Source organism: Monodelphis domestica, chromosome 7 (genome assembly GCF_027887165.1).
Source record: "Monodelphis domestica isolate mMonDom1 chromosome 7, mMonDom1.pri, whole genome shotgun sequence".
In the NCBI taxonomy this organism is placed as follows: domain Eukaryota; kingdom Metazoa; phylum Chordata; class Mammalia; order Didelphimorphia; family Didelphidae; genus Monodelphis; species Monodelphis domestica.
In genome coordinates this window covers 49,781,591-49,806,276 of record NC_077233.1, presented here as the reverse complement: position 1 = coordinate 49,806,276, position 24,686 = coordinate 49,781,591, and the positions used below count along the sequence as shown (strand labels likewise).

The following is a 24,686-nucleotide window of genomic DNA, read 5'->3' as shown; positions in this document are numbered from 1 at the left end:
ATGTCATCATTAAAATGCATTTTAGGGTTCTTGAAGTATCTGAAAAATAAAATCTTATTTTATTCTGACAAGAACCTTGGGAAGCATGGTCTATTATTATTCCTCTAATGCAGATGCCACAAAGGCAAACAAAAGGTGAATGACTCACCTGGGTCACATAAATAGCAAGGATTTGAGGAAATATTGAACTCAAGTCTTTGGGGTTCCAAATCTTATACTCTATCCACTGCACCTATTTTTGTTTGGTAATATCTGGTCATTTTAAGCTTAGAGAAATACTCATTGGAAAGGATAGGGGTCATGATCATGACACAGAAGTAAAGGTTTCTTCCCTCCACATAGAAGTCAAGGAAGTAGGAAAAATAATTTTAAAAAGTGGATGTAAATGCTTGTAAACTGAGGAAAACCAACACTGCAAGTATAGCTTTGGGTGGGCAAATCATATGCAATTAAAAAAATAACCAAACTAATTTTCTAGATTTTGTGATAACATAAAAATGGGGAGAAGAAAATGTCTCATACTTACTATTTGGGTCTACATTTTCACAGAGCTCTGTTTTTGCTTCTCCATTGGGTCTGTCACTAGGTTTGTGAGAGAGCCGAGATGACATGGTGGCTGCTGTGACGACTGCCTTGAAGCTGCGTTTCCTTTTCTGGACATTCAGCTCAGGATGGAAAATGATGATGTACACTTTCGGCATGTATAGCATCCCCAGCGCCACTGACGCACTTAAGTTCATGGATATAGTAAGAGTGGTAGTTTGTATGTAGAGCTAGGAGACACAACACATGAAAAACTATTACAAATAAGATGACTGCAGAATTCATCTTAGCTCTGAAGAATGACTGTCCACAGTTATTAAATATATCATGTAATTTTTATTAAATATTGGGTCTTGCACTGAGTAGCTAAAATCTTTGTGCTAATCTAATACTCAATGTGCTTGTTCTTCTGTTGATCTCTTTGTCTTTGTCTTTGTCTCTATTTTTCTGTCTCATTTTATCCCCATGTCTGCCTTTTTGTCTCTGTCTCTCTCTGTCTTTCTTTGTCTCTGTCTTTCACTTAGTCAGTACCAAATTATCTTGAGAAATATGCATAGGCAGTATAATTTGAAATCTAACATTGCAAATTTTCTTTCATCTCCCCTTCTTCTTAGTCTTGACCTCCTCCCATAGGAATATCATTTTACAAATAACTCGATATTGGGCAGGTATATAATATCATGGAATCAGAGATAATATATTTCATTCTATCATTTTCCTAGTTCAAAGTTAAATAAGTAAATTAATATTAGGTAGTCTTGCCATTGTATTGTGTTTTTTCATCCTACACATGAGCAACTAATATTGTTTCCAATTATTTGGGTTTGCATATTTCTAGAAACTGTAGCTTCTAGTTACATTTATAAAATAGCCCTTGCATATATTCTTGGTAGGTAGACTTCCACATGGTTCACATACACATTTTATCTTAAAATAAAAAAGTTATCTGAAAAGAACCTTTTCTTTCTATCTCTTTTTACGAAAATTTGTTGGTGATATTTAGAAATGCTGATAATTTGTATATATTCACTCTAAACCCTGAAAGCCAACAGAAATCATTCATTGGTTGAATTCCTTTTTAGTTGACTGATTAGGGTTCTTTTAGTAGGCTATCATATTGACTGCAAAAAGTGATATTCTGATGCTTCTTTGCCTCTGCTCATTTCCTTGACTCATTTTTCTTGCCTACCTTGAATTGTCAGCATTTCCAATATTGTTTCAAATAAAAATGTCCTTGTTTAAACTCTGATTTTGTTTGATAAAATTATTTTCTATCTTCATTACGTATAACTATAGATCTTGGCTTTATATATACTATTCATAAATGCTGCAAGGAAATAACTATTCCTGGTTTTCTTGAGTTTTTTATTTTTTTTAAACCCTTACCTTCCGTCTTGGAGCCAATACTGTGTATTGGCTCCAAGGCAGAAGAGTGGTAAGGGCTAGGCAATGGGGGTTCAGTGACTTGCCCAGGGTCACACAGCTGGGAAGTGTCTGAGATCAGATTTGAACCTAGGACCACCCATCTCTAGGCCTGGCTCTCAATCCACTGAGCTACCCAGCTGCCTCTGTTTTTTTTTTTTAAATAGCAAGGGATATTACATTTTGCTTAAAGCTTTTTATATATATACTGATATAGTTATATAATCTTGATGAATTTCTTATTAAGATGTTTAATGAACTCTCTAGTTTTCCTAATATTAAACCAATTGTATTCTTGAGATTAATGCAAACTTGTCAGAGATGATAATATTTTTGATGTGTTGTCTTAGTCTATTAACTTATTCATTTAACGTGTTTGAATCAAAATGTATTAAGGATATTAATTTATAGTTATTTTTCTGTTTTAATTCTATAACATTTATGTATCAAAACCACCTCTGTGCCACAGAAGAAAATTGGTCATATTTGTTCTTTTGTTATCTTTTTTAAACAGTTATATATGAATTAGCTGTTCATTGAATGTTTGGTAGAATTCACTTGTGATTCCATCTGGTTAAAGAGTTGTTGTGTTTGAAAAGTCATTTATGTCCTGTTCAATTTCTTCCTCTGAAATTGGATTGATTAATTTATTGATTTATTGCTTTGTTCATCTGAATATTTTACATATTTTGTAAATGTTCATTTATTTCATTTAATTTGTTAGTTGTATTGTTATATAGTTGGTCAAAACAGTTTCTCATAATACTCATTACTTTTTCATTCATTTTGAATTCCCATTTAAAAAAATTTTGATACTGTTTATTTGGTTTTCCTTTTCCTTCTATTCAAACTAGCTAAAGTTTTATCTACTTTTAAAAGCAATGTCTTTTATTTAATAATCTAATGCTTTTTAAAAAATGTTGGTATCTTTTTTGATTCTAAGGATTTTTCTTTTGAGGTTTAACTGATTTTTTTAGATATTTTGGTTTACTATCATTCATGAAATCAATTATCATTTTTATGATTTATTCTTTTACCCATTGATTCTTTAGATTAAAATTACTCTCCCTTCATCTTGGAAAATTTTTAGTAACATTTTATATGATAACATTTTTATTTCTTTGTGGTCAATTGATAAAAATATCTGGGAAAATCAAAGAACCATATGGGAGAAATTAATATTATATTGTCATACTTTATGAATCAAGAAAAGCTCAAATTGGATGTATAATGTAGATATAAAAATTCATGTTATGAACAAGTTAATAAAAACATGGAAATTATCTATGTTATCAATGGATGGAAGAAAAGTTCATGATCAATACAACATCAAGAGGATCACAGCAGAGAAAATGGATGACTTTCATTCCACAAAACTAAAGGGATTTTACATAAACAAATTCAATAAAAGTAAGTTCAAAAGAGAAATAAATAATTGGGAAAAATCTTTGCAGCAAAATTTCTTTGATAATGATCTTGTTCCTAAGGTTTCATTTCCATATAGATATATAGAGATCTGATTCAAATTTATAAGAATAAGAGACATTTCCAGGTGATAGATGGTGTAAATATATGAACAGCAATTTTCCAGTGAAGAAACACAGATTATCTGTAGCCATTGGAAAAAATGCTCCAAATAACTGCTAGTTAGAGAAATGCAAATTAAATCCACTCTCAGATTCCTCCTCACACATATCAGATTGGAATAGATGATTTAAAAATCATAAATATTGTAGGGTCTCTGGGGAATCAAGCACACAGACAAAATTTTGGTGAAATTGGTCAACGTGAATTTTCTGGGAAAAATGTAACTATATACAAAAAATTACTAAACAGTGTGTGTCCTTTGACACAGTTATAACACTGTGAAGCCTATATCCCAAAGAAATAAAAAAAAGAAAAAAGCAGCCAATATTAGCAAAATATTTATAGCAACTTCTCTTGTTCTGGCAAAAAATCCCTTGAAAATTAAAGAGATTCCTTTCAATTCAGGAACTGCTGAATATGTAATGTCATGGAATGTTATTGTTTTGTAAGAAATGAGAGAAGATAGTTTCAGAGGTAACATGGAAAGAATTGTATGAACTGAAACTAAAGCATATAGAAACAAGCATAATTTTTACAAAAATGAACAATTTCAAGGACTTTTATAAACTAATGAAAAATTAAATGAGTAGAACCATGAAAACAATTTGTGTCTCTGTGTTCATAAACACAAAATTATAAAAATAGTTTTGTAAGGTATAAGAACTATGATTAACACAATGATCATTAATAATTTCAAATGGTTTATACAGAAATATATTATACAGTTTCTGAAAGATATTTAGCTAAGATTTCCAAGTTCTCTTGCTTTTATATCCAACACCCTATTATTTGTTGTGGTTCAGTTGCATTCAACTCTTTGCGGCACTGGAATTTTCTTGGCTAAGATACTGGAATGGCTTGTTATTTCCTTTTTTAAGGCATTTCATAAATGAGGAAACTGAGGCAAATAGGGTCAGGTGACTTGCCCAGGATCCCATAACTAGTAAATATCTAAGCTCAGACTTGGAATCATGAATATGAGTCTTCTTGATTCCGAGCCCAATGTTCTATGAACTAAACCATCTACTTTCATACTCAGATACAATTTAGAATGTAGGCATGAACATTTTTTCTATTGCTAATGAGGTAATGTGTTTTTCTTTACTACTCATATTTATTAAAATGAATTTTTCTTTCTGTCTCTCTCACTTTTTCTTTTTTAATACAAATGATGGGGTGGTAAGAGGGAGAGAAATTCTGTTAATTGAAGAAAAAAATGACTAAAAATAGAGAAGTGGTGCTACACTTGTGGAATGACACATATACTTTCAAATCAGGTCTCTGTAATTTTTACTTCTTAAAAATTCTACAAAAAACTTTCAGAGGAGGTATAATCTGTAAAAGTTTACAATGTAAAAACTAAACACTCATGCCTACATATATATATATATATATATACACATGGACATATATGTGGCTATATATGCATAATTTTAAAGCATATAATAAACATTAGAGATAATAGGACAGTATATTTGGAGGCAAGTGAGAAATCAGAAAGATTAATTATGTTCGACCAGAAATAAGGGCAGTTTTTGAATCATTTCATTTTTTTAAAGTCTAGAACATTAATTTCATGAATATACAGAATTTAAGGTGAGGATACTACTTTTACAAATATAGGTTAGTGCCTGATTTGCAATTTATACTCAAAGAAAATTACCTGGGATCTCAAGATGTTAAATAACTTGACTATTATCACCAAGTCAGTATGGATAAGTGGCAAGATTTAACACCTTTGGTCTTACATCATGATACATGAACACTGTTTGTTCCTATAATTTATCATTCAGTCTTTATTATGCTACAGCAAATTAGATCCACCAAATATTCTAATGGTGTCTATTTTTTTTTGCTGGAATTAAGGGAAGTAGGGGAACAAGCTTTATATGGTCTTTTATGAGGATGGCTTTATTTTATCCACTCTTTTCCCCCTTCAATTTACATAGTAATGGAGCATTTAAAATAGCACATAATAAATTCTACCAGATATTCAAAGAGCTAGTATTGAAAAATTTAATACTAAGATATTTCTTAAAAGTCATGCACAATTCTAGAGTCTTAACTGTTTCCATTTACTTCTTTTTTCCCCAAGATAATAAGTCTTGAGAAATTCATTTTTTTCTCAAAAGCAAAATACCTCAGTGAGCTTTCTATGAGGGCAATCAGAAAGATTCAATAGGATCATTACCATGATTTTTGAAACGTTTTTTACACTTTTATAGTAATAATAATAGTAATAATAGCTAACACTTCTTTTAAAAGTATTTTATTTTTATCCTTACAACAACCCAAGGAGTTAGGTATGATAACTATATACATTTTACAGTAGAGGAAACTGAGGCAAATGGCAGTTAAGTGCTTTATTATAAGGTCATATAGTTTAGTAAGGGTCCAAGGCTGCATTGGAATCACGGAAAAGGAGGAGGAAGGAGTGTGTTCTAGAAATGAGAGATAGGGCACATCAAGGCATGGAGAATAGTGATGGAATACCATGTGGAGGGATCAGAAAGAAGGCCAGTTTGGCTAGACTGTAGAGCATGAAAAGAAAGGTAAAATAATACTGGAAAAGTAGCGTGGAAAGAAAATATTTCCTATTATCAGTTCTCTGCTTAAACCAAGCCAAAGTAATCTGTTCTTCCACTTAATTCTGGTAATGAAAAATAAGTTTTGCATACTCCTTTACATGTTTTCAAATGTGATCTCCATTACCACTCTGTGATCTGTCAGATCTCAGTTTCCATATTTATAAAATAAAGGAGGGTGAATAGGTTGAAATGTCCCTGTCAGTTCAAAATCTATGTGTTTACTTATGATCCCTGATCTTTCCTAGTACATCCTCACTTCAGGGCATCCCTGTAATCCACGTCCAAGTCCAGAATTCTTTCTCTCCAAATATCTACCTCATTAAATCTCTAACTTTCTTCAAGGTCCAGCTCAGGTACTAGCTCTACAAACCCTTCCTTGAGATTCCCCAGATGAGGTCATCATTCCCACTTTTTTTTCAGAATATTTTAGATTTCTCCTTCACACATCTCATATTGTATATACCTCATGCCATTTTCACTTTTTCCAGTGGAATTTCCACTTTGAAAAGGACTGTAGCAGGTATGTGGTCCAAGTCACACCTAAAAAGGAATTCATACCATAACTCATTTAACAGCTGGTTATTCTGCTTTCATTTGAATGCTTCTACTGGGATTGGAATACACCATCTTTTGAGGCAGCCAGTTCTACTTTTGGGTTTTTATGAATTATTAGAAATTAGTTATTATAATGTATATTATAATATATTACATTATATATTATACATATTATATAACTAATTATTAGGAAGTTTTCCTGAAATCAAGCTTAACTTGGCCTCTTTGAATCTTCTATCCACTGCTCTCATTTCTTTCTTTTAAAATATGATTCTTCCACATTCAACTTTTGCAAATCTTCTCTTAAATTGCTAGTTACTGGAGGAAAGGAACTCAAGCTTTTTTTTCTTTACTCTTTGCATCCCTTACCCTAAACTGAGTGCACACAGGAGATACTTAACATGTGTATGTCAGAATGAATTTAAATTGCCTAAATGTAGTAGAAAAAAAAAACAAACAAAAAGTTCATCATTTCACATAAAATCTCCTTTTTTCTTGCTTGTTGTTTATTAAACTCATACTAAAATTTTAAAGCAAATTGAATATTTATGTTATTTGTGTTACTGTTACCTGCATGGAAGTCTTACTTTCCATGATGGATGATAAACTACTCTAAATTTTCAGAGTAAGGAATATTTCTTATCTAAACTTTGAATCCCCCTGATCATCTGTCTTGAATACCAAAATACTTAATGAATGCAGAATGAATTAAGTGGGGAAAATAAATCTTCTAAATATTTACCATTTTGATTAAAAATCCAACATTTGGTTTTCTAATGTACACAAATCACCCTACCTGGCTACTGGGGACCATTTTGTGGAACATAGCAATATATAGTAATGAAAAAAAGCTAAATAGCTTTCTCCCTAAATACCATTTTAAGACTACTAAATCTTAAAGTAACTATTTAATATCTAAGATTTCAAAGTATTATTTTATTTTAAGTAATTCATTTGCCAAATTTCATGAACTTAATGATCATAATGCTAGGATAAACTTCAAGGACTAGAGGCATTAGAGGAAGAATACTTAGAGGTAATCTAGAAAAGCCCTTCATCAGTTTATAGATGAAGTGAGGCTCTGAAGAATCATGTCCAGCCCAGGCTCACAAAAGTAGTAAGTAGCAAAGAGGCTTAATAAACTTTGACAAATAGAGTTCAAACTTCCAAGTTCCTTCAATTTATTTCTTTATGATTTCATTGTTGTGAATACTCCCTATGGACCCAGAAAGCAACCCTTCTAAATCTTAGTACTTGGTCTTCGTAAATTGCTAGGGTCAGAAATAAATCAATTTTTCAGTCAGCTTTCTGGTAATAAACCTTGAAGCTTGGGTAGCCTAATCCTCATACCAACAGGTAAATGGCCTATTGTGGGGTCAGAGCGTGCACATTTTCCAGAGTAGTAGAATTCATCAGAATTTGCACTCTTGTGGTAGAGCCAGAGTTGTACTGAGCATTTTGGGTACTCAGGGTAGGGAGAATGAAAATGTTCTTGAATCCTTTTTATATGATAAATTCAATTGCAGGGGCTTGGGCAAGACCCAATTAATCCATCAAAAACAGCTCTCAAATGAGAATATCAGTCTTTCCTACACAACCTCCCCACCCACCAGGTTGTATACCTTGTCTACACTCGAGAAGTGATATAATTTCAAGGTGTTCTTTTCTCCCCTTGTTTTAACCCCCCAAATTCTAGTCCCTTCCTTCTATCAATTATATCTTCTATTTACTTTGTTTATACATAATTGTTTCCCTCTTAAGTTAGGAGCTCCTTGAGAGCAAGGATTATCTTTTGCATTTCTTCATATCCTCTGCACTTAGCACAGTATCTGGTATATAGCAGGCATTTAATAAATGTTTGTCAACTGACTGGCTGGTAGGTCTGTTTCTAGGGCTGACATTTGGAGGTAGAAGTTGGTCTTCTGTTTTGGAAACAAATAAGTGCACAAGAAAATTGGACTGTGTTACGATCATGGGCTGAATAAAGTTGGCCTTTCTCATGTCATTTAAGTCTTTACTTAATTACTGTAACTAAATCCCACCCTAAGGTTCCAAAATCCTGCTGTGGCATCCATCCAATATCTCATTAAGGACATGCTAAGAAACCATATAGCATTGCCAATATGGTGTCATTGAACATTGTTTTATTTTTTTTTTCCATTTGATTTGATTGTGGCAAATTTGTGATCATTGACCACACATTTCAATATGGAAAGGGATTTAGAAGTTATGTAGGGCAAATTCAATCATTTTACAGATAAAGAAAGTGAGACCCAGAGAAGCCAAGAAGAATCATTATCATTGTCTCATCTACCAATGAAGGCATCCTTCAAGATTCTGTCATGGGTCCTCTATTCATATCTCTATCCCTCTCACTATTTTAGCATGATGTATAGCATGTAGTATAGCTACATGTCAAAAATATTTAATTTGTACAAGGTAAGAAGAGAACATTCCAAATAACAGAAGCAACAAAAATATCATTTTAAGTGGTGCCTTAATTTTTGTTTTTACTTCTCTTTCTGCTCTATCAGTTCAAAGAATTCAGTTTTTAATCATTATGGAGGTGATTCCCCAAATTTTATATTCAACAAAACCAAAACCTTTGTTTTGTTCTTTGTTCTTTGTTCATATTTTATTGTTTCCTCAGAACACCATTATTCTTCCAATTACCAAGGTTCAAAGCCTAATGGTTATCCTTGCCCTAATTCTCTCACATCCACTTTCCAAATATCCCCAATTCTATCTCAACAACCTCTCAAATAAGTCCTGTTCTTTCTATGAATAGTGCCACTACTCAAGTTTAGTCCCTTATCACTTCTACAGCAGACTAGTTTAATAACCTCCAAATTATCCTCCCTATTTCCAGGCTCTCCCTTATCTACTTGTCCATAACATAGCTTCCCAATTTGATTTTTATAAAATATAAGTTTGAACATGTCATTCTCATAGTCAAAATCATTAAAGGCTTCACACACACCTCTAATAAAAACCAAAATACTAAACTTGATACATAGAAGTTTCCTAAAATTTAGCTCCCATTTAACATTTCATTCTTAATTTCCTTCTTCATTGACAATTTGTGCCAGGCAAACTGGTCCAATAGCTGTATTCCCTTATTCATACAAGAAATTTTATCGTTTGTCTCTATATATTTGAACAGGTGACTCCCCATATCTGTATGGATTACAAAATCCCTTGTATTTCATAGAATTCTTTGGTCTTCAACAGATAGCTATTTTTTTTCTTTCTCAGTTATTCTCTGATCCATTTTGAAATTATTTTGTACTCCTCTTACAAGAAAACAGAACCTCTGAGATCACTTTCAGCTTCCAGATCTAATTGTATGAACCTATAGTCATAGGATCTTGTCCAGTAAATTCTCAATAGGTCATGATCCTACTCCACTTGCTTGGGGATCAGTGTTAGCTGTAGGAAAATAGATCCCCCTCTCCTTGTTCCCTTTTCCAAGAATTATAGACTTAGAGGTGGATGGGGACACTAGAAATCATCTATTTAAAATAAAAACTTCCATTTTAAAAATGAAGGAATTAATGCCAGGAAAGGATGTTGCATGGGTATTTATCCATGTTCTTCTATTCAACCCGTAGAATATGAGGTCCTTGAAAGCAGGTCTATTCTATTTTTGATTTTGTATAGCTAGTGCCTGGCATACTGCCTTAAGGGCAAACAGCATATGCTCAATGCATTTGTTAATTGATTTGCTCAAAATCACAAAGTTAGTAAATGGTAGAACCAGGATTTCCATGCTAAGTTCTGATTCCATATCCCTGGGATCTTTCCATTTTACTCAAATACTGATAATATTTCAACAAATATCTTTTAATAGAACCAATTTCCAATTGTAGGTGTTTGATGTGCTCATATTATCCTTCACCATGAAGAGGATGCTAAAACAATCTGGTCATTGTTCATTTCCCATTGGTCAAGAAGTCAACCTCTCTACATGATACCAGAGCCAAACATTTTTACATTTATATTCAATATTCTTGAATTCAGAGGTTCTGCTAAAAAGAAAATACAGACACACACATACACAACACACACACATACACAACACACACACACACACACACACACATACACACACATAATCTGTTCTGAGCAGGAATGCAGTTTCCCAGCAGATATGAATTTGAATTTGCATGGGTCTGATAAAAAGGAGCTGCCTGCCAGCTGCTGAATATATAATAAACAGTGAAAGTAACAGATAAAGACAAAAGCCCATTGAATTGATGAATTCCTTCACAAGTGCCTCAGAACACATTCTTAAAAGCTCATCTCAGCCTTTCTTGGCACACTTTCAACTTAAAGCTGCCCTGCTGGTCTGTACAGCATTATCATAAGGCCATTCAAGGTCTTGACAAGTCTTCTACTCCTCATTTCCCAGACTTCCTCTTTTGAAAAGAAGGGTTTCTATGCCACCATCTAACAGTCATCTCAGAAAAGGAGTACGGAATCAAAGAGAATTTGTATTTAGGGATTTTTTCCCCTCTGCCAACAGAGAGAAATAAGAGTAAAAAAGTTCCTACTTTTCATAGTTGCTTAGAAAAAAGAAGAGAAGATGGGAGGGGGGTTCAGAAGATAAGATGAGACAAGAGAAAACTCAGCTTTTTAAAGCCTTAAAGTACTGAACCTCAATCATTGGGCAGTAGAATTCTATGATATTCCCCACTTCTCTACTCTCACAGGGGATAATTATGGGTCATGCATGACATGACATTTTGTTTTTACATAGGAACAAATATTTTTATCTGACAATTTTTCAATAGTTTTTAAAGGTATTAAAATGCTAGAAACATGACACTAATGTCCATGGGGGGATGGGGTCAGCTAGGAATGGGAATCAATGCCTTAATTCAATGTTTCTTGACTTTTTTTTGGTCACATACCTCTTTGTCAGTCTGGCAAAATATATGGACCTGTTCTCAGAATATTTTTTTCAAATACATAAAATAAGATACATAAATTTCCAAAGGAAGCCAATTATATTAACATATAGTTATCCAAAGACTTTTAAAGACTTGTCTGTGACTCCTAGGTTAAGACTTTTGATTTAATTCATGTTTTACCCACACTTTTTATTTGTCCCTTTCCAATAAGCTGATGAAGTCTTAGGAGGTACAATATCCTCTATCTTTTTTTTGTTGCTGTTTGTTTAAAAAACCTATTTTGTTTTTCTCACAAAATTGGGTGGCTATATCGCAGAAATAAAAGTAGATCTCCTCTGTGTCTTAAGAGATATAAAATGCATTGTGCCTTCTTCCTGAAGAAGGATTTCCCAGGGGAGTCAAGATCCTACCCTGATTTTTTTTCTGGGGTGAATTTCAAAGGGAAAAAATAGAGCTCTTCTGTAACAGTCCCATCTCTGTCCCTCAGTATTATCGGTATTATCTTACAGTAGGATTCCATGGGAGAAACGTTTTTTTTAAAGTCATGGTTTGCTTTGAAAGAACAATTCTTTGATTAATGCCCAAGATGATCATTTCCTCAAGTGAATTTCCTGATCAAAGATATACCCTTGGATTGCACAGCAATTATATAACAACATATTTCAGATGGATAGATCAAGGTCAGGTCTTCAGAGGCCAGCCAAAGAAGGGTATTAAACAGTCACGTTCTTCAGCTCAATAGTCATATTTGCTTTTTTTTTTTTGCCTGATTTATTTTTTTAAATGGCACAAGAACAAAAAGGAGGTGTTTCTAGACATAGACGTGTTTATAAATAATGGTAGATAAGATTAATGAGTCAACAGTAGACTACAACAAACAAAAGGGTGATTTTGATCTAAGATTTTCAATAGAGGGCAGTATTCCAAATTAAAAAAAAAATAATAATCTCACCATACTCTCTTGTTTCATAGATAGACTAACAGTGAATTCTAAAAATCTTAGGAAGGACATTGATAGGTTGGTGAGTATTCAGAGAAAGGCAGTCAAGAAACTGAAACCAGGCTAGAGATCCTATCAGAGAAGGATGAAATGGAGACTTAGGGGAGAATCTATAGAAGAGAAGATATAGAAAGCTCATGATTTTATAATCAAACATCTGAAAGACTATTATTGGAAAGAAGCTTTCAAGTGAAAGACAGGTTTTTCAATTTTACAAATGGCAGAACTAGAAGTAAAGGATAGATGTGGTAAGGAGGTACATTTAGAATTGATGTCAGGAAAAAATATTTGCAAAAAAAACACAGCTATACAATAGTAGAATGGGCTGTTTTGATACAAAGTGATTTCCCTTCAATGTTGATTGATGAATCAAGAATTTATGAAGCAGTATTTTGGGCACTGTACTAGGCATTTAGAGTATAAAATCCTCTGACACCATGAAGTAAAAATGTGGGGCACGTGTTAATGGGTACAGATAAGGATAAAATAAATATAAATTTAGAAGGCACAAACAATTGAAAGATAAATATATTTGTTTTTTGAATGATGTAGGACTAAAGGTTCCAAGATGAAGAAATGAAGAGAGAAAACATTCCTCCCTAGGCTTTACTACAGATTGTGTAAAGGCAAAGAAGAGGACAGAATGGTATGTATAGTGAACAGTTACTTGGCCATTTTTTGGAGACTACCGTATTTGTTGATAAGTAATGAATAATCATTCTGAAGCGGAAAATAAAAGGCATATTGTGAAGTACTTTAAATGTCAAACTGAGTTTTCTATAATTTATCATAGAGGTAATAGGGAGCCATTAAAGTTTTCTTGGTAGGAGAAATGTCATTGGAGAAGCTTTGTAGAAGAAGGTTAGAGAAGGGAAAGCATAGAAGTAAGGAAGCAAATTAGAAGGCTAATGTAACAGTCTCAGAAAGGATTTGAAATAGTTTAGTTATAAGATGAGTAGAAAGGGGACATATATAACATATTTTGTGGTGTAAAATCAAAAAGACTTGACAACTGATCAGATATGGAGGTGGGGGAGTGAGTTAAAGGTGACTACCAGGTTCTGAACCTGAGTAAATGCTTGAAAAATGGTACCTTAGATAGGAACAAATGCATTAAGAAGACAGTTATTGAGGGTACATGGACAAAGGAAATGAGTTTAATTTGAAACACATTGTTTTTTGAGATATACATGGAAAAAAAAACAAAAACAACATGGAAATGTTCAATAGCGAGTTGGACCTATGAGAAAGGAGCTGAAGAAAGAGATGAATTCCAGACATGGAGACAGAAGTAATCTGTCTAGAGATAATAATAAAAAAGAGAGTAGACAGAGAATGAGGAAAAGGCACAGAGACCTCTTTCCCATGCATAAAGCATTGGACAATGGATGATAATCTTATAAAAACAACTTAGAAAAATAAGATAAACAGGTAGGAGACGAACCGGTGTAGAGCAGGGTCACAAAAACAGGGACAAAAGGGTATGCAGAGGGAAGGGGATGATAAACAGGTCATGGGTGATAAAACTTTCAAGAATAATGAAGCCTGAGAAAAAGTAACTGGATCTTCCCCCCTCCGGCCCCCAAAAAAGATAATTGCTGAGCTTGGAAAGTCTTGTTTCAGTCAAATGATGGTTTTTATTAGGGGTCTTCTCACATTAACTGGCGACCACTTACTATTATAGAAGGGATGCTTGTGAAAACAGATTAAACTATATGGTACTTGAAACTTTTTCTACTTCTGAGTTTCTGCTACTTATGTAGTTTCCCTTTTTAAAACCATTTTATTGGTCATGATAATTAGCCATCAATCAAGTCTATGATTTCACCAATACTATCAGCATCAAAATGTCCAGACCAATCATTTATGAATCAATCTATTGCATTGAATCCCAAATTACCAGGGATAAAATTTATATATTGAATAGCATTCAACATATTCTGTTTTTAGAGATTAAAACAAGAATTAGACTAAGTATAAATAAGAATTTAAGATACAATAATTGATTTACAAGCATCTTCTCATTCACTACCTACAATAAATCTGTGAAAGAGTACGATGAGTATTACCACCAAATTATAGATTAAGAAACTGAGATCTGCAGAGATTAACTATTTCACCCAATATCACACAAATGGTAATTCATCTGCAATGAGTTCAAACCAAAATTCCTCTTGGTTCTAGGTCTTATGATTTTATTTAACAACAAATATTTATTAAATACCTCTGCTTGCAAAATATCATGCTACCTAATGAGGATACAAAGACAAAAATGACTAACAGTTTATAATCTCGAGGAGCTCATATTCTACTGGAGAATATATTACATACAAATTCAAGATAGTTTGAGGAAGGAGAATAAGAACAAGGATTTGGGAGAATCATTAATTCATAAGTGGATTGAATCTTGGAGAAAAATAAGGATTCTTAAAGGCAGAAAAGAGTTGCTAGTACATTCTGGTTATGGGAGATAGCCTGAACAAAGGCATGAAGACAGAAGATGAAATGCTGAATTCTATGAAGAGTTCATATCCCAGTTAGATTGAAATATAGAGAACAAAAAGGATGAGAGGACAATATGAAATAAATCTAGAAAAAATAAGTTAAAACTATACTCTAAAAGGATGAGCAGTAGCATTTTCTCTTTCCTAGTAGCAGTAGAATACTACTGAAATCTGATGAATAAAATAATTCCAAGAATAGATCTGTTCCTTCAGATTATCTTGGGAATAATTCACCCTAGATTTAAAACTCAATCATCCCCTTCAATGTTTAGAGGATAGATTAGAAAATGGAACACTTGTAAAGAGAGAGTCAATTAAAAGGCTATTGCAATAGACCAAGAAAGAGATGATGAAAATTTGAACTACTATAAAGTCTATGTAAATAGACGTTAGAGTATGCAAAGATGTTGTCAGGGTACCTTTACGGATATGGACAGCAGAAATTGATACATTCATATTAGTTATATAGAATTATAAAGTAATTAAAATTAACCTTAATAAATGCTCATAAAAAGATTAATTATTTAAAACTCATTGACTAATAATATTGTTTTAAAAGTATTGGTTACTTCAGTGTTTTGTTTTATGCAGATTACCATGGGGAAATGTCTTCTGATGGTGATATCCCCATTTTATATTTTTTTAATATATTTTTTATAAAGTCTGAAAGCATCATTCTCCTGTTACCATGCCAAATCAAATCATCATTTAAACACTTACAATGTACCAGTTACTTTGTAGTCAATGGGGATATGAATACAAGAAAAAATAAAGACAACCCTTGCATGTCAGGAGCTGACATTCTAAAGGAGGAAGACAACATATAAAGGAGTTGAAAAAGACTGGGGGGCAGGGGAAGAACTCACAAAAGACATGGTGAAGTCTGAAGATGATGCAATGCTTGTCTGGGCATTTCCTCAAAATGGATATTTAAAAAGGAGATTTCAAAATGATACTGGGGTGTGGGTTGAGAGAACAGTCAGCTGAAATGTGCTGGTGAATTCTGGACAATGAAGATCATCTGTTTTTTTTTTTTTTAATTAAAAATGGAGGTCCTGGGAGGAACTCACCAATGATCAAATGGGGATTCAGAGGTCAAGGGAGAAGATTGTTGATGAAAGGAATCAAATCCACTAAATTCCAAAAAAAGACTGAATGAAAATTTGCCACTTTGTAAGCACATTTTCATTTTGTTCTATTGTATCTTTCTTTGCTTGTTTCCTCATTGATAAATTTGCACAAAAATCTAAACGTGGTACAACAAAACAAAGATACACTTCTCCTTTAGCTCCAAGTTAGCTAGCATAAAAGACATAATGAAAGACTTTTCCAGAATGATGGAACATCCTGGGACTAGTCTGTTCACAAACATTTTAGTCTTGTCTGAAAGTTCCTGTAGCTTGTGATATTTGATAATGAAGATAGAGAGGCAAAAGAGAAACACATACAGATGAATTTCCAAATGAGAAAATAAGAAGAGAAAAGATAAGATCATGTCCCTGTGGTCTTCTCTGAGTCCATCTGAAAGTTACTATATTATGTGCTCACATATTAAAGTTATCCCTTTTTTAGAACATATGCAATTGAATTAAAAAGCCACTCTTTCTCCCATTACTTTTCAATTGTCTTCTGAATTTGGTATTATAATAAAGAAGATGTAGAGATCTAGTTTATTTTATGCTCTAAGCCCTTCATATCACAGTTATTAATGTTGAATGGGTTTCACTTTTAATTATTAACTTATTTATTTTGGCCATTGAGATATCACATTAAAAAGCCTTTGCCGTTGATACAGGACAGCAATATTGGATGAAAGGGTTTGACAAGGGTTGGCTTGCTGCCATCATTCTTCATAGTTTTAAGAAGGTTAGAATGTGGAAAAGCACTAGTCCTGATGAGACACTATTCGTAAGTCTCAAAGGATCAAACTCACCAAATCACTCATATGTCCAATTCTATTGCACACATGCCCCTAAGATGTTGAATAAAATAAGCCCACTATTCTCTTGGGATCAACAGGAAGCCCTTATTCTTGTTGGAAAGAAGATGGATTTGTAAGTATGATTAATTATGCTGATAGTTTTCCCTGTTCTGGTTTCTCTTAAAAATTGTACTCATCCTTCTGGCATATATAATCCATTCTCTTGCTTTCCTCTAGTTTCTCCCTTGCCATTTTGGTCTTTCCATTTCTTTTCTTACTCAATAAATTGTCTCATCTTCCCTCTCCTTTCCCTACTGCACTGAAACCCAAGGCTAGGTTACCCTACCTATTTATCAAGCCTTGAAATTCATATAAATATTTAAAGTAATGATTCTTAATCTGGGATCTGTAATCTTTTAAAAGTGGTAATATATAATAATCTTTTAATATAATTGGTTTTCTATATAATCTTAAGCATTTCATTTTATGTATTTAAAGCATTATTTTTAAATAACAATCCACAAGTTTCAGAAGACTATCAAACAGGTTTAGGTTACAAAGAAAGGTTACAAATGCCTAACTTAAAAAAATGTCCTCTCAAACCTCTTTTCTAAGCTAGATATTCTCCATTTCTTTTAATAAATCCTCACTATCTTTCACCATCTAAGTTGTGGTCATGATAAAAATTTCCCTACTGAAATGTGTCTAGAACTGAAAAAAATACTCCATATGTAGGCTACCTATTATATACTATGGAAGCACTCTCACTCCTTTAACTTTGGACATGATGCTTCTTTTAATATAACCTATGGTAACAATGTTTGGGTTTTTTTTTGGCTATCCCAGCACAATTTTAACTCAATATTAAATAAGCTGTAACATACAACATCTCTCTCCCTGGAGAATATATATTTAAAGTTCAAGATAGCTGACTTAATAAATCCACTGGAAAATTGGTATTTCTTGCATCCTTTTCATCTTTCCTTCACAGGATCTATACAAAGTATAATAACTGAGATTGTTTTCTAGTTGATTCAGCCTAATTAGTAAGCACCTCCATAATACAGAGCAGAGGAAAAGAGGCTGCTGAACGTGTTTATATGAGACACGATTCTGGTATACACAAAGAAATACAACACATAAATGAATCAAAGACGTATAAAAGTGCTCTATGGGATGGGGAAAAGGTTATTAAAGATTGGGGGAGAAATCAATAAGAGCAACATGGAGAGATTAGCATTGGAGGAGGGCTTTAAAGGACAAGATAGGAGCTCATCAAAGAACACTTGCAAAGCTCTTAGCACAATACCTGACACACAGCAAGTGCTCTATAAATGTTAGCTATTCTTATTATCAGCTCAAGATATGTCAGAGAACATGTGACAGGACAGGGCATATCAGGCAGGGAGAATAACCTAAGTAAAGCAGTGAGGTGGAAAAGATAAGATGTATTCAGGAACAGACAGAAGCATTTCATGAGTTAGTGCAGGCTATTTGGAAAAAGTCATCTTAGGGAAGGATGGGGTGGTGTGTTGGCTTCAAATAGCAGTGGACAATAGAAGTCAGGCAATAAGTGTTTGAACTTTACTGACTAGGCCACACAGAGGCTCATAAGAGTTTTTATTTTTAATTAATTAATTAATTTGTTAGTTTCATTAAAATCCCCAGTGAACTTCCTCCTTCCTTCCCCTCCTCCTATTAGAGAAAGGATCTTTGGACAAAAATATGTGTGTGTGTATATACATATATCTGTATATATATATATACATATATATATAAATATATATATATATAGATTAAAATATGTATATATAGATTAAAAAATAAGACATACAAATATATGAATATATCATTTTTTTGTTTAACAGTTCGTTCTCGAGAGATAGACATATACAAGTCATTCCTAAAATGACATTTCTCTTGGTATGATTTTTTTCTTTTGTAGAAGGAAGAGTTATAGTATTAGATTTTCTCAAAAGAAAAACATATTCTAGCAGAGGCATAAAGAATATATGTAGAGGTAGAGGTTAGTGGGCTAGAACGACATGTGAAAAGGCTAGTGCATGTATTAATGTTGATTGACTTCTTCCAAATGGTAGACACTGTCTTGTTTAGATTTGGGAGCTTGCTCAGTAGATAGAACCAATTGTATAAGCTTACTTTGTTCTGCTATTTATTTTGCTAACAAAACTGGGAATTACATGTGTCTGACAGGCAATTCTGTCACCAGTATGATTAAATATAAAGCAAGTAACTCAAGATGATTACCCTATAAGACTTGAGTTTATTAGGTTTTGTTTTTCTCATTGAAAATTTCCAGGCACACATGATATTAAGTCGACATAGAGATTTTATTACTTGTTTGGGTGAACTTAAGATAAATGCATCAGGTGAATGTAAATCTATTTCTGAAGCATGTGGAAAGTGATTATGTCATGCTAGAAATCTTATATATTAGCAATCCTTTTCATTCTTGACCTAAAAACAAATTTATCAATCCCCTTATGGTCAGATCTGAAACAAAAGGAGTCATTTTATTCACCAGTGAGCACTCTGTAAATATTTTTCACTGATACCAATGCCATCTTAATGAATTCCAAGGAAAATATGGGCCATTCTTTTGGTAGAGTGGCTTCTAACTTCATGACACATACATAGACACAGTTTATATTTCAGATTTACTTGCATGTTTCCTTTCCTTGTATATTTTCCCCAAACTTTTCATTCTTAAAGAAAAAAAATCCTTGGATCTTTTTCTTCTCTTTCCTCCCACCTCTCTGAAAACAGAAACCAGAAGTAGAATTTTCTATTTCTTATATCCAGTCTTGATGATGATTTCCCATTTGCATTTTCTCGAAGGATGCTTTATTATCATTGCTCTAGAATCTTAGAAGTAGAAAGCATATTAGAGGTCATCTATTCTATGATTATCTTACATGTGTGACAACTGAGGCCTAGAGAGGCAAAGTGATTCACCTAAGATCATATAGATAAGTGGCTGAACTAGAATTCATATTCACTTCCTGTGCCTGAAAGTTTGTGAGGATTTCCCTAATTTTTAGTACTGCAGTCCTTAAGTAGTTGTACTATTTCCAGGACTTCATAATAGTTATAGAACCACAGAATTATAGCATTACAAGGAATTTCAATAGCCATCTATTTCAATCCATACATCAAAATAAATCATGATCAAAACACATCCAACGAGTGGTTAACTAGCCTTTGCTTTCTCAATTTTCTTTCATGATAGATTCTTACTTCCTTTGATATATTTCTGATTTTTCCTATTTATATCTTTCTCACTCTTACATAGTTGTCTCTCCCATTAGCCTTTGAGCTCATTGAAGGTAAAGAATTTATTTTGTCTTTTTTTTTTTGTTTCCCCAGCCCTTAGCACAGTCCCTAGTGTAAATAAGGTACTTAATGAATGCTTATTGACTGAGTAACTACTATATACAAGGCGCTGGAGATTTTAAGGGAAAAAAATAGTCCTTGCTACAAAAGTTAATATTCTATGTTGTGATACTGCTATATGAGAATTATTTTAGTGAGTTCAAAATGCACTTGATTGTCAATTATGAACTAAACCTAACTCTTTCATTTACTCATTGGATGATCTTGGACAAGACCTTCGAACCCTCTGGTCTTTTAGTCTCCTCATCCAATGTGAAAGCCTTGCAGGGGAGAGAGGGAGCTAGACTATATGATATTACAAATTCCTTCCAATTCTCGCATTCCATAAATCAATTCTTTTTCCAATTTTTTCATTTAAGGTCACCTTTTAAAAAATATTACTTCTCAGTCTCTTTTGTTTTTAAAGGAATTAGTGAAGGTAGGAAGAAACCAGGCAATTTTATGGGAATGTCAAGTTCAAATGAAATTATTTATGTAAAATAAGTGTGAAAAATCAGGTGTCCTTTGCATTGGAATGGTGTCCTCTGGGTCTGATTTTCTTTAATGCATGTCTTCAAAGAGTGAAGAAGCACATTTCGCATGTCAGGCTAACATGTTTTAAGTTTATGACTTCTAAAGTTTTAATTATAACTGTCCCCAATTGTGTCATTATCAAGAAGACAATGTCAGACTTTTGTCTTATAAAGTGAATACATTCTCTTATCCTAAATAGTTTACAAAGCTATAAAAAATTGCTTCCTGATTAACTTTGACAAGATTTCAATCTTCCCAATGTCTAATCTAATCTCTTTGGTCTTCTATATAAATAACAATCGCTATTAGTCTTTTTGACTTTTGTCTTCCCTTCCTTAGTGATTATAATTTTTAATCTTTTTTTCTTTCTCTCCAGTAGCCCATATTGTTTTCTCTTTTTTAGTTTCAAGGGGATACAAACTTTCTCCCTTCATCTAGGACTATATTTCACACTTTCTCTCTTCCTGACAGATGACAAATCCCATAAGTATTCTCCTTTGTATCTTATATGTCCTTTCTCTTTTCTTCTCTTTTCCTCTGATAAGCAACAACTTTATTAACCTCTTCCATCTTGTACAGTGACTGGAATATAATAATCACTTATGAAAATGCTTATAGAATCATTGTAAATCATGACTCCAGAAAACTGATGGAAAACTTTTATTCCCCAGAACCTGACACAAAGGTGATATACTCAAGGTACAAAATGAAATACACATTTTAGGGGGATGTGGCCATTTTTGTATTTTTCTTATAGATTTTTTAATGGGAGTAGGAGGTGGGAAATGTAGATTTTTATCATAATTTTAAATGTGTTTTTATTTGTGAAACTGGTGCATATTGCTTAGGACACATACATTGCATATTACTTAGGACACATACATAGGATTTTTCTTATAATATTTAAATTTATTAAAAAAGAACTCATTAAAATATTCTCTCTATCATAAATTACCCATCCTACATAATTGTTTAACTCATTGGCTGTCCCATCTCAAATTCACAGATTTAGAACTATTAACAGCTTTGTAGTCCATGACAGTCAATCTCCATTTTTTTTACAGGTGAGAAAACTGAGGTCTAGAAAGGTAAAGGGAATTCCTCTAGTTATATCAAAATATGAGCGACAGATCTTTAAATTTAAATTCATCATGTTTTCCAATGTAGTCAAACACTCTATATCCTATCAGAAGGATAATAATAGCACAGGACATGAGAAGAACCAAAAGTAGCACTTGCTTAACTCCCCTAGATCATAAAATAGCTCTAGAAAAAGGGCAAAAATTATACATTTTCTTAGGACTATCAAGTAGACTGAATCAGTCATGAAGGTAGCATGGCACAGGAGCAAGATTCCTGGATTGAGTTAGAAGACATGAGTCTGACTCCAAGATCTTCCTCTTATAGTACATGTGACTTTAAATAACTTTTTTTTTCTCTTTGAGACTTATTTTCCTCATCTGTAAAATGAAAGGGGGTATTGAACTTGATTAATTAAACAGAAAGTATTTATTTGACTTCTAACATTCCTTTGAATTCTAAATCTAGGATACTCCTTCCCCCTTTGGAAGACCTTAAAAAACAAGACTATTATATATATATATATATATATATATATATATATATATATATATATATATATATATATATATATATATATATATATATATACACACACACACATATATGTTAGATAATAATAAAACTAGACCCTATTGCTCCTTCTAATGATCAACCATTCATATAATATCACCCTATCTATATTCTACCCATCTGTTCATGCTTTAACCCCCTGAAATTCAGTTTCCATCCCTACCAACAAATCTGAAGTCAGTATCTAAGGAAAAGAAAGGCTTCAGTTTTGCCCCTTTTGTGGGTCTTTTCTCAGATCTTAATCCCTTTTATTTCTTAGCAGAGTCTGGCACTATTCAGGACTTCTTTAGTCAGGATAGGATTCCAGAGTCATAAACTAAGAAGCAGAAAGGAACTTTAAGACCATCTAGTCCACCTCCTTGACTTTATAGATGAAGAACAAGAACCAGAAAGGTTGAGATTTGCCAAAAATCACACAGGGAGTGAAAAGGAATCAGGATTCAAACCAAGGTTCTCTGATTCCATAGCAAGAATACATTCCTGTACAACACTGCCTCCTAGCAGCATTTTATTATGAAAAATACATTTTTAGCTTTCCATCTGTCCTGCCTTTCTCTATCTCATCTGAACCATTTTTATCACTCCTATGTTTTTTCAAATCTTAGTTTTCTTTGTACTTCTCTCTCTTCCTCAAAGTCAACTTGAGTCAACTTCCTTGCAGTTAATTCTCAGAGGTCTAATTTTGGTTCTGATCTCTTTATCTGCCAGGTATTTACCCTGGAATGAGTTATCATCTCAAACTTAACATATACTATCAGAACTGGCTAGAAGTCCCATCCACTTGACCCCATAATTTCTTAAGTTTCTTTCTTGGTCTTTTCCCAAGTTCTTTTCCAAAAAACAAAACAAAACAAAACAAACGAACAAAACATATTAAGAGCTCCTGACTGATTCTAGGATTAAATCTAAATATCTATGATTTCTATAAATATCCATCTGTGCTTCACTTTCAAAACTCTTTAAGATGTAGCTCTACTGTCACTATCCAAATGCTACTTTTTAAAAGAAACCTTCCACCACAGGCAAGCAAATCCATTTATTCTCTGTAATATATACATTCTCTTTTTTTTTGTTGTTTGTTTTTGTTTTTGTGTTCATTCCATGCCTCTCTCCTGCCTCCTCTTCTTTGACTCTCTGTTTATTCAACTTCAAGACCAAGTTCATGTCCCGTTTTTTTCCTAAAAATTTTCCTCAATGCCTAACCAGTATACTCAGGCACTGAAATCGCTACACTAACTGAATTTCAAACTTGGAAGGAATCCTTGCAATAGTTAATTCTAAACCTCTATTTTTACTTTGGGAAATAAAGAATCCAAAGATATGTGTCTGGTTATTTGCTAAAGTTCCACCTAAGGTGAATCTCTGCATTTTGTATCTTACTATCCTAGATCCAAAATGAGGGCTATTTCCTTTACATCTCATTATATCTTATTTTTCTTAACTTTTATTACATGTACAATCAACCCTCTTTTTTTGAGCATTGAATTATTTAAAGTCTTGCATTTTCTTCTTTGTCATTAACATATGTACATTATATCTGCCTTCTTAATAAGAAAGCAGTTTCTTTAATATAGGTACTAATACTTTATTATTTCTTTTTTATGGGGAGGGAAGTCCTTGGAATCTCAGAGGTTCAGCTCAGATCACAAAGGAGCCATTTACACATACTTGGTGAATTAAACAGATTCACATTAATAAAGAACTGGAGCCTTTCCTAAAAATGTTCACTAAGAATAACATAAATAAGGAACAATTCATCCTCATATTCATATTCAGTATTTTAAATTACTTGGGAACATATTTGACAAAAATGGAAAATGACAGATGTTGGAGGGTCTTTGGTGAAACAGCTGTATTAATGCAATGTGGATGAAGTGGTAAATTAGTCTATATGTTTTGGAAACTTAGAAATCTGTCCCCAAAATTACTTAACTTTTTAAATTTAGTATTATTACAATGAGGTCTATATAAGAAAGAAAAAATAAAAAGAATGCAAATCTATAAAAATATTTATAACAATTTTGTTTGTAGTGGAAAAGAACTGGCAACTAGGGTGTCAGAACAAAGTATTGA

General features: G+C 32.9%; 1 protein-coding gene across 3 annotated transcripts in view; it reads right to left on the bottom strand.

Annotated features, from left to right (window-relative positions):
* Positions 1 to 24,686, bottom strand: part of GRM7 (glutamate metabotropic receptor 7) — a 1,064,146-nt gene that overhangs the window by 78,326 nt on the left and 961,134 nt on the right. For 2 of the 3 annotated variants that reach the window (XR_008913421.1, XM_007500141.3), the window contains exon 9: positions 527 to 773. Coding sequence is in view for 2 of the 3 variants with exons in the window: in XM_007500141.3 (XP_007500203.1) it covers positions 527 to 773 (247 nt within the window). In the remaining variant the exon portion in view is untranslated. Of the gene's footprint in view, positions 1 to 352; positions 774 to 24,686 lie in introns of those variants that run through there. The other variant, XM_056804572.1, reaches the window with a different exon arrangement.